Source organism: Borostomias antarcticus (genome assembly GCF_949987555.1).
Source record: "Borostomias antarcticus genome assembly, chromosome: 29".
Taxonomy (NCBI): Eukaryota; Metazoa; Chordata; class Actinopteri; order Stomiiformes; family Stomiidae; genus Borostomias; species Borostomias antarcticus.
The window spans coordinates 6,283,953-6,295,734 of NC_140262.1; the positions used below are offsets into that span (position 1 = coordinate 6,283,953).

The 11,782-nt window shown below is 52.1% G+C and overlaps 1 protein-coding gene across 1 annotated transcript in view; it reads right to left on the reverse strand.

Annotated features, from left to right (window-relative positions):
* The window catches only part of LOC311326934 (carbonic anhydrase-related protein 10-like), a gene marked incomplete at both ends in the record, with an annotated part of 23,579 nt that extends 17,508 nt beyond the window's left edge, over positions 1-6,071 (reverse strand). Inside the window, 2 exons of the mRNA XM_084459913.1 lie at positions 169-354; positions 5,496-6,071. Coding sequence (XP_084316039.1) covers positions 169-354; positions 5,496-6,071 — 762 coding nt within the window. The remainder of the gene's footprint in view (positions 1-168; positions 355-5,495) is intronic.
* Between the last annotated feature and the right edge of the window lie 5,711 nt (positions 6,072-11,782).

The following is an 11,782-nucleotide window of genomic DNA, read 5'->3' on the forward strand; positions in this document are numbered from 1 at the left end:
TGACTTAAGAAAAGTGGAATCCTGTTTGAGCTCTATCAGATTGCTCAGTCGATGTTTTGCAGTACCTGTTAAAGTGCTCCTACCATTGATAAACCATCATCATAACAGTAATACTACTACTGCTAGTAATACTATGTGTATTTATAGCGCTAGTAGAGGTGGTCCCACCTCTCCAGAGAAGGCCTGTCCGTTGAGCAGGTGTTCGGAGCCCTGGCTGTCCTCGCTGCCGAAGTGCAGTCGTATCTCCTCCAGGCGGTGGCTGTAGGTCATCGGTCCCCCAGAGATGTTCACCAGGTGCTCCTTGTCCAGGCGCAGGGAGATGTGGCGGCCGGTGTTGTACATGGTCCCGCCCACCTGCGGAGAAGGACGAGAGGAGGAGAGGTGGGTGAGAACGCTCGGCGCCATGCGAGGGGCCCAACAGAGCGTTTACCCCGGGGCGAGGGGCCCAACCTCTTTGACGCAGATGATCTCTAATTCATGTCCTGGTCGTGTGTCTTAAATGTTGTTTCTAGATTATTTTGTGTCTCTGCAGTCCTCTGTTCTAGTTGGTCTCTCTGTGTACCCGGGCTGATGCAACAGCTGGTTGGGGGGCGCATCATAAACAAAAATAACATAACATAACATTTGAAGCTCAACCTTTATTCTGGTTTAAAAGTCACAAGGGGGTTGCATGCCGAGCGCCTCCTTGTATCTGTTGGTATTTAACTGAGTTGAATTGGATCCTGTCAGTCCTGAGTTGAATTACAGATTAGCTGCGCCGTCGCATTACTATCTTCAGAGTGACGGCGCTAGTTTAGCCGTTAGCGTCCGATGGTCACATGTTTGTGTACAGTGTGTCAGCTCGCCCCTTGAGACCCAGCTTGGGGAGAGCCAGGGTGAAAGAGATACCGACGTGTGAATGACACAGTGACACCTGCTCCGTCCCCGTGGGCGCAGAGAGAGAGGGCTCAGCCCTGAACGTCCCTGGTTCAGAGTGACAGGCTTTTATCCGCCGCGCGTCCTCGCGCCTGATTGGACACGGCAGGGTTGATGGGGAGTGACCGAGGGAGGGGTGAGGTTAGTGGAGGGTGGTCAGACCAGGGTAGAGGAAACCAGAGTGATAGTGAGAGAGTGATGCGTGTTGCGCTGTAGCAGGCTAGCTAGCTCTCGCGCCCCCGGAGCGGACTGAGAACATCAGATGAGTTACTCTCTCGTCTTTTAATAACTGCCTCTTTCATCTCCTCACACGTCGGTGCGACCCGATCAGAGAAACGCCTGGAGTCTGGGAACATCAGTGAGTGAGAGATGGAGTTCACTCCTTCCTCTCCTCAACAACGACAGACCGAACAAAAACACAGAGATTCACAAAAAAACACAGAGATTCACAAAGCCGTGTGAGGCCGACTCTCCGGGGGGTTTGGATCCGTAGAAGAGGAGATCTCTCAGGTCAGACATTGATAGAACAGCTCTCTCTCTTGATGGTACATTCCAGAAGAACTAGACTCTGTCTTAGTATCATCACCACTGAGCTGTCTGCTCATCCAGCATCACTCACCCTCACAGGACTGACTGATCAATGCTCTCACACGCATACATGCTCACACACACGCTCACACACACACGCACACACACAAATGCACAATATACCTATATATACTACTGGCTACTTCTGCCCATCAAAACAAGCTATTATTTAAAACCAAGAACCCTTCTTCTCATCACACACTTCCCAAGAGAGATAATGGCTGCCTACTGTACTGAAGCTACTTAGTGTGACAAAGATACCAGGATGTTGTCATTGTCAACAGCAGCATGCTGAACAACATGCTCTCTCTACCACTGTTCTGGAGGCATGCGGCGGCCGGATCGTCATTAGTTTTCTGACATGTTAGCTGCTAAAGCACAGATACACTCCACGGGAGACAAGAGCAGCAAACAGCAGTGTGAAGAAGAAGAGTGTTTGAAGCCACAGGGGTGTGTGTGTGCATCTGTGTGTGTGTGCATGTGTGTGTGTGCATGTGTCTGTGTGTGTGTCTGTGTGTGTGTGTTTGATCTCTGAGCATGTGGCGCCTGGAGTGGACAGAACCATAGGTGGGAGGAAGACAAGGAACCAGACAAGGAGGAGAGAGAGAGAGAGAGAGAGAGAGAGAGAGAGGGAGAGAGAGAGAGAGGGAGAGAGGGAGAGAGAGAGAGAGAGAGAGGGAGAGAGGGAGAGAGAGATAGAGAGAGAGAGAGAGGGAGAGAGAGAGAGAGAGAGAGAGCGAACCCACTACTGTAGAACAATCACTTTCATTAAATGTGAATTTTCCCACAGTCCTTAATCACCCAGGAGCTGAAGAACATACAGTAACATACAGTAACATACAGGACGCACTTTGAGTCTTCAGCCAACACGCCGTCTCCTCGTCTCCCCTGCATCCACATCACACACCTTGTTCAGTAAGCTCCCATCACACAGCGTGTGTTCAGTAAGCTCCCATCACACACTCTGTGTTCAGTAAGCTAACATCACACGCTGTGTGTTCAGTAAGCTTCTATCACACGCCCTGTGTTCAGTAAGCTAACATCACACGCTGTGTGTTCAGTAAGCTTCTATCACACGCCCTGTGTTCAGTAAGCTAACATCACACGCTGTGTGTTCAGTAAGCTAACATCACACGCCCTGTGTTCAGTAAGCTAACATCACACGCCCTGTGTTCAGTAAGCTAACATCACACACCGTGTGTTCAGTAAGCTTCCATCGCACGCCGTGTGCTCAGTAAGCATTCAGCTGATGTTCTGTAGCGTGGACAGATGCGCCTCGCTCAATCCTGGAGATATGACTAAGGTTATAATACATGAGCAGAGAGGAGAGATCTGCAGACTGATATCTCCCGGTGTGTGAGGTTATAATCCTCCCTGTGCAGCAAGGAGATTTGAGCTGAGCCTGTGAGCGTTGTTACTGTAACGCTGGTCTGTCATGGCGAGCCTATTATATTTCCACACTAGTGTGCCAGTGCTGTCCGTCAGGAGCCAACCAAATCTGTCTGCAACACATCATCATTCTGAGATGGCCTTGGGCGGCTCTAAGCCTGTTTTTCAACGGTGTCCTTGCAAAATAGTGTCGGGGGATTGATTTTAATTGGTGCCGGATCTGATTGGCACCAATGAAAGACTTACCCCAAAAAACAACATCCTTTGAGTCAGGCTACTTTGACGGTGAGACACATTTTCGTACAGTATATATATGTGAACAGCATTATTAAGTATACGTTAGCAGAGACAGCTCCCAGCAGCAGCGTAACGAGGGTGTAGAGAGTGGGGATGGTTTGCAGGAACACTTGGGAGAGAGGCAGTGACAGCTGGTGGCCTGGGTGGCAGCCATCTTACCACGGCAGCCATCTTACCACGGCTGTGGTTCCTGATAACCAGCTGGGAGGACAACTTCATATGTTTGAATAAATGACATTTAAATGTGACATGCTGAGGAAGGCATACACGCTGAAACGTCCACTGGCTACATTGTCCTAATTAAACGTTTTTTCTGCTAAAACGTGTTGTAGGAACTTTTACACTCCGTTCTTGATTAAAAGACAAGACAAGCACTCTTTCATTACGGTGTATGGGAGAGAGAGAGGTGTGTGGGTAGTGGATGGAGAGATAGAGAGAGAGAGAGATAGAGAGAGAGGGGGTAGTGGATGGAGAGAGAGAGAGAGAGAGAGAGAGAGAGAGAGAGGGGGTAGTGGATGGAGAGAGAGAGAGAGAGAGAGAGAGAGAGAGGGGGGGGAGTGGATGGAGAGAGAGAGAGAGAGAGAGAGAGAGAAAGAGAGAGAGAGAGAGAGGGTAGTGGATGGAGAGAGAGAGAGAGAGAGAGATAGAGAGAGGGGCTGGTAGAAAAGGAGAGAGACATGAAGGGAGAGAGAGGAGAATTGAATGTGGTGCACTAGAGCAGGGAGACAGAGACAGATCCTGTAGTCAAGATTTCTTAAATGACTTCCTGTCTCCCCCACAATCCACCCTGGGGCTCTGGGCTGCCTGGTGACCGGGTGCCACCGCTGCTCACGCACTCTCAATGTCCCCATGACACAGGATCAATCAATAGTTACAGTATATGATACCAAAATAACCCCAGGAAGGTTGAGCTGATAAGAAAACAATTTAAAGTTGATTTTTACAGGGACTGTGCACATTAATCAAAGTTTCAGTACAAAATGGCGGTTTTAAGAAGCTCACTTTCAACCGAACCAAGCTATCGTCTGGGAGCGATGCTCTATTTTTACTGCATCAAACGTTTGGTCCGTGTTAATCCGTTATCAACAGTCGCTGCCCTAGTCTGTAAGTCTCAACCGTACAAACGCCATTAATTACATTAAGATTTCACTGAGGCCCATGACAGTATATGATACAGAACACTCCCAGACACGACTAATCTAATGAAGACGTTCGATCATCCCCAGCGGGGCCAGCAGACCTCAGCAGACCTCAGATCAGATCAGAGAGCAGACAGAAGCCCAGCTAGCGAACGCAGCTCCACAGGTGTGTGTTGCTGTAATGAGATGGAATGAATGAAAAGAGGTTTGTAGACGGGGGCTCCCCTCCTCTTCCCCTCCTCCTCCCCTCCTCTTCCCCTCCTCTCCTCCTCTTCCCCTCCTCCCCTCCTCTCCTCCTCTTCCCCTCCTCCTACCCTCCTCTTCCCCTCCTCCCCTCCTCTTCACCTCCTCCCCTCCTCTCCTCCTCTTCCCCTCCTCCCCTCTTCTTCCCCTTCTCCTCCCCTCCTCTTCCCCTCCTCCTACTCTAACCCTGCCCCCCATCCCTCTTTCCATGTCGGATTTCCTGGTGGCGTGGCGTCTCGGAGCGCCGGACTAACCCCGCCCCCCCTCGCCGCCCCTACGTGGTGATTGGTGGCCCCCGGCTCACCACTCTCTCCATAGGCCCGTGCTGATTCCTGACTCCTCCCTCTCTCTCTCTCTCTCTCTCTCTGAGCAGGTGATGATAATAACACGCAGGATGAAGACCCCTCGTTAGAGTTGGCTCGATGCTGCTCAGCTGAGTTTTAGTGGATAGGTAGCTAGCTCATCAACATGGAGATCCTGTTTACAGAGAGGGCGAGGAAGACGAAAACACTGACTCTCCTGGAACTATAAAACTTGAAAAGGAGGTGCTTAGGCTTCTGACAATGTCTTGCTTACCTCAGGGCACGGCAAAGACAAAGGGGCAAACAGCTTTGATGAATGGCAGGCAGCGGGATAAATATTTGATGGTATTGATGGGCTAGTGTGATTGGAAGGAGAGTGAGTGGGTACTCATGGAGCACTCTCACTATTAACCGTGAGGCAGCAGCCTCTCACGGAGCCAGCAGGCGCGGCGAGGAATCCAAAAGCAGCTCCTGTATCGATTGTATACTGTAACTCAGAATGCATTACATACCTGCTGACTGCATTATCATGTTATTTTATTAATAGAATTAGGGTCGATGACTCTCAATCACTCTGGCAGCGCGGCAGGACAGGATGGAGACGTGGTGGGAAGAGACTGACGGGCCCTCGGTCCAGAGATGGAGCAGGTGTGAGGAAGGGCCCTCGGTCCAGAGAGGGAGCAGGTGTGAGGAAGGGCCCTCGGTCCAGAGACGGAGCAGGTGTGAGGAAGGGCCCTCGGTTCAGAGACGGAGCAGGTGTGAGGAAGGGCCCTCGGTCCAGAGAGGGAGCAGGTGTGAGGAAGGGCCCTCGGTCCAGAGACGGAGCAGGTGTGAGGAAGGGCCCTCGGTCCAGAGACGGAGCAGGTGTGAGGAAGGGCCCTCGGTTCAGAGACGGAGCAGGTGTGAGGAAGGGCCCTCGGTCCAGAGATGGAGCAGGTGTGAGGAAGGGCCCTCGGTCCAGAGAGGGAGCAGGTGTGAGGAAGGGCCCTCGGTCCAGAGAGGGAGCAGGTGTGAGGAAGGGCCCTCGGTCCAGAGAGGGAGCAGGTGTGAGGAAGGGCCCTCGGTCCAGAGACAGAGCAGGTGTGAGGAAGGGCCCTCGGTCCAGAGACGGAGCAGGTGTGAGGAAGGGCCCTCGGTCCAGAGAGGGAGCAGGTGTGAGGAAGGGCGTGAGACGGAGATGCTGACAGCAGATACTCATCACTCCCAATGCATTTTTGCTAACATCCCATAACCCAGAATTTGCAGGGGAAACCATGACAACAAAGCAGGACATGGCACAGAGGCACACTTAGCCCTTTTAGTACAGTGAGTTCAGTGGCAACATTTCAAATATTAATTCGATGTTTCCTATATTACTAGAAAGCGCAGTTTCTCAGCTTTCAGGAAGTGTTGGAATGTAGGATTCCTGAAAAGAGTTTTCAGATATTTAAAAAACATATTTTTAAGATATTTTTTTAAAATGTGTCCAGCGAGACGGTGGTATTCAGAGGGTTAAGTGCACTCTCAGCGCTTCTGCAGGACTAATGAAGCTGAAGAGTGCTTATCTGTCGTGGTTAGCATGTACTGTACTGTCTGCCGAGCCCTTAGGGGCAGCGTATCTCCCTGCTGAAGGTCTCAGCCGTGGTGTGAGAGAGCTCACGGCCGACCTCTAGCCTGCCTGGCGCCCGCGTGGCGAGCCACCGTGGTGTGAGAGAGCTCACGGCCGACCTCTAGCCTGCCTGGCGCCCGCGTGGCGAGCCACCGTGGTGTGAGAGAGCTCACGGCCGACCTCTAGCCTGCCTGGCGCCCGCGTGGCGAGCGTCCGAGGCGAACCGCTGGCTGAGCGCCAGCCCGCAGGTGTGGCACGGTGTCCACTAAGCTCCGGATTACGAGCCCGGCGTGCCAGCGAGACGCCTTCAACACCGCAGGAGAGGGGACTCTGGAACCACGCCCGAAACGCCATCTGGTCGCGCTGCCACCAACTCACACACACACACACACACACACACACACACACAAGCACGCACACACACTCACACTGTACTCTTGCTAGCACCAAACCAGGATGAATGTCCCACAGGTGACAGAGGAGCACTTAAACACACCCCATCACCCAGCATGTGTGACTGAGGGGGGGGGGGGGGGCGTTAAATTAAATTAGCAGGCAATCACAGCTCACCGCTGGAATTCTGGAAGTCGTTCCATCGCCTCTAATATTATGATTAGAGTTCCAGATGAGGGGTTCACAGTTGGTCTGTTTGTCAGTGGCGGAGGTGCCTGGCGGGGAGCTCATGTACCCCCGTGGGGCATCACCCAGGGTGGAGCGCTTCCTGTGGGGCGGTGAAGCGCTTCCTGTGGGGCGTCACCCAGGGTGGAGCGCTTCCTGTGGGGCGGTGAAGTGCTTCCTGTGGGGCGGTGAAGCGCTTCCTGTGGGGCAGTGAAGTGCTTCCTGTGGGGCATCATCCAGGGTGGAGCTCTTCCTGAAGACGGTAGCTGTGTTTAGCTGCTTGTGATTTGTATCTGTGGTTGTTTTAATCTCATTGTCTGATCTGTCTGTGGCTGTTTCATCTAATTTCCCATGAGGCCCTACTTTGTTTTTTCATCTTTCTCCCCTCCTCTTTTCTCTCTGTGTGAACTGTCGGCTCTAAATATATAATATCCTGCCTAGCAAAGCACCCACAGGTACAGCAAGGTACTCCTGGCTTTCTCTTCCAGGTTATGTGATAAGTGGGCTTTTAGTGGTGCGTAGTCCATTTTAGTGGTGTGTTGAATCAACACAACAATGCAGAAAGTGAGCCATGGTCTACGTGCCAACCAAGCTGTTATAATTAAAAAACCAGGCCAGATCCAGCCTGGCTTATGTGCGTTGGCTGGCTTGTTTCTGTGCGGGACTGGTAGGACGGTAATGTCTGATGAATAAAGATTGGTCTTGTCGCCTGGACACATCAGGTCCAATGCTTCCAATGCTAATCCAGCACAATGAGAGCAGGATAGCCAGTTAGCTCATGGGCTCACAACAACTAGCAGCAGCTTCCATAACATTAATGGTAGCGGTCAGTGGCTAAAGCAGTTACAGTGATGATAACATAAAGTCATCCCCACCAGGAACCCCGGTCTCCTGGGTAGGAGTCCAATGCTCTCACCACTACTCTACTTGTGCAGTGGAGATCGACGGGTTGATTTTGGTGTCCTTCTTGATTTTGGTGTGCTGGGACTACTGCCTCTTGTGGTGCCAACAGAGAAATGCAGGCTGTAGTAACGGAGGGAGGGAGGGAGTGATAACCGGACGAACGGGTTTGACTTATTGAGTTAGTTTGTGGTGAGGCCAGATCCAGGGGCCGTGGGGGGGCAGTAAAGAGCCCCCTCCCCCGGCCTTAACGGCAGACAAGGACTCTGACTCTTAACCCACGTGGTTTGTTGTGTGTCAATGCATCGAAAACACCCTGTAATCAAGTCGGTTTTAGGATTTGAACTGTTGAAGCTTGTGGGGTTTTAATGGCTCAGAAGTTCTATTGTGGAGGGTGGAGAAACATTTTGCTGCGTTCTTTATTCTCGGAGGATTAAACCCCAGGTCTGCAGCTCGGAATACTACGCTGAAATAGGGAGCAGGAGGTGAGGAGTGTTTAGTCAACAAACTGAAAGAAAGAGAGAGGTAAATAAAAGAAATAACCTTTTCTGTGGACAAAAACAGCAGACATCAAAAGGCTGGAGCAGAGATGGAGTTGAGGCCCAGCGTGAAGACGCACTAATGAACGGCTTTCATGCTGGGCAGAAAACAAAGAACAATAGAAGTAGAATAAACCAAACCTCACATCCAATACACAGAAGACAAATGGCGTATCTGGAACTTTAGTTTTTACCAGGTTGTTTGTGGCGGTATTTGATCCTCTGTGAGGAAGATCCACGCTGGCGTCGGGAGGACGTGTTTGAGCCTGTGTGGCCTTGTTGGAGTTTTTATTATTGTTCAGAGGGATGATAAATAAGCCCCCCTTATGGTATGATTTCACACACACACACACACACACACACACAAACACACACACACACACACACACACACACACACGCGCACACACACACACACACAGCTTTGAACAGGTAGATGTGCTTTTTAAACCGGTGTGCAACAAGAACTGACATATACTATTGATACTATTGTTTTGCTCAGGATCAAAAAGAGATGACCAAAACAGTCCTCTCTCTCTCTCCCTCTTTCTCTCTCTCTCTCTTTCTCTCTCTCTTTCTCTCTCTCTCCCTCTCTCTCCCTCTCTCTCCCTCTCTCTCTCCCTCTCTCTCCCTCTCTCTCACTGCCTCACCGCTCAGCTCTGATGAACTATTCCCTTTGAACCGGTCAGTCTGCTGGTCCACACATCCTGCTACCTGCTATCAGCTATTCTCTCAGCCAGGAAGTGTGTGTGTAATCTGGTCCAGACTCTGTCCTGGTTTAGAGACCAGGTGGACCCTGGTCCAGACTCTGTCCTGGTTTAGAGTCCAGGTGGACCCTGGTCCAGACTCTGTCCTGGTTTAGAGACCAGGTGGACCCTGGTCCAGACTCTGTCCTGGTTTAGAGACCAGGTGGACCCTGGTCCAGACTCTGCTGGCACCCCTCCTGCTGGGAACGTCCCAATGCCTCATCTCCTCTGGCACAGAACCACAGTAACAAACTAGATCCTCTCACTGTCCGTCAGAATCCCAGCTGAAGTCCAACATCCACACTAGGATAGTGCACCACTCACACTAGGATACTGCACCACTCACACTAGGATACTGCACCACTCACACTAGGATACTGCCCCACTCACACTAGGATACTGCACCACTCACACTAGGATACTGCACCACTCACACTAGGATACTGCCCCACTCACACTAGGATACTGCCCCACTCACACTAGGATACTGCCCCACTCACACTAGGATACTGCCCCACTCACACTAGGATACTACACCACTCACACTAGGATACTGCCCCACTCACACTAGGATACTACACCACTCACACTAGGATACTGCCCCACTCACACTAGGATACTGCACCACTCACACTAGGACACTGCACCACTCACACTAGGATACTACACCACTCACACTAGGATACTACACCACTCACACTAGGATACTGCCCCACTCACACTAGGATACTGCCCCACTCACACTAGGATACTGCCCCACTCACACTAGGATAGTGCACCACTCACACTAGGATACTACACCACTCACACTAGGATACTGCACCACTCACACTAGGATACTGCCCCACTCACACTAGGATAGTGCACCACTCACACTAGGATACTACACCACTCACACTAGGATACTGCACCACTCACACTAGGATACTGCACCACTCACACTAGGATACTACACCACTCACACTAGGATACTGCACCACTCGGGATGTGTTGGTTCGCTTAGTGCACCATTCGGGATGCTATACGAATAACGTTTATTATTATTATTATTATTATGATGATGATGATGATGATGGTATCGGAGCCCACCGGATCTCACACAGCCAGACATGCAGACGGATATGGGGTCACTACTCCTATTAGAGGATCAGTGGTGGCTAATGGCGGGTCGATGGGCGGTGGCCTAGTGTTCCGGGTCTTAGCGCTGATCGATAGCGATGGGCGGAGTCGACTGCAGCGCTTGGCCAATCGATGGGCTGGTCAAATGGCAGCGGTATTGAAGTAATCACCGTTAGATATCTGACCGCGTGGAAGTGATGAGTCATTAGCGACTTAGGCTGCACACACACACGCACACACACACGCACACACACACAGACACACACACGCACGCACGCACACACACACTGTGTGATGCGGTCGGGCTGGACAGTGCTGCAGCAGGTCAGTGAACAGATCAGAGCGTTGTCTTCTGACTACGTAGTGCTCTCAATGAATAATTATGATAAAACGACGCAAACTGATGAAAGACCAATTAAATTTGATTCAAAAAACGTTACGACGGACCCGTAGTAATGGCGTCTGAGTCTGCCTTTCTTGTGAATACATGGATCTACTGTAAGTGTGCGGGAATCTATTCTACCTATGAGTTTACTAAAAGCAGATAAAGTCCCATAAATAAAATTCCCGACATATGAGTTGAGGTGAGTTGAGGTGAGTTGAGGTGAGTTGAGGTGAGTTGAGGTGAGTTGAGGTGCCCAGCAGGCTCTGTATCTAGAAGAGTTAGGCTGGCCTCCTCAACTCCCCGTTTCGCCATACAGGCAACCTGGAGCATGTCCTGACCCTCGCCCACCCCGGCGGTGACCTCCCCAGTGACCGCCCTCTCTATGCACTTGCGGAGGATGGAGGTGAGGGCCACAGGCCTGGAATCATCCGTGGCTTCGGCATGGGGCTTTTCGGGAAGAGGGATGATGGTTTTCTCCTTCCACGCCGTGTGGACGAAGCTGGACAAGCTGAGCCACGCCTGGGCCTGTCTGTCCACCACAGCGTCCAGCTGAGCCACGCCTGGGCCTGTCTGTCCACCCCAGCGCCCAGCTGAGCCACGCCTGGGCCTGTCTGTCCACCACAGCGTCCAGCTGAGCCACGCCTCGGCCTGTCTGTCCACCACAGCGCCCAGCTGAGCCACGCCTGGGTCTGTCTGTCCACCCCAGCGCCCAGCTGAGCCACGCCTGGGTCTGTCTGTCCACCCCAGCGCCCAGCTGAGCCACGCCTGGGCCTGTCTGTCCACCCCAGCGCCCAGCTGAGCCACGCCTGGGCCGGTCCGTCCACCCCAGCGCCCAGCTGAGCCACGCCTGGGTCTGTCTGTCCACCACAGCGCCAAGCTGAGCCACGCCTGGGCCTGTCTGTCCACCCCAGCGCCCAGCTGAGCCACGCCTGGGCCTGTCTGTCCACCACAGCGCCCAGCTGAGCCACGCCTGGGTCTGTCTGACCACCACAGCGTCCAGCTGAGCCACGCCTGG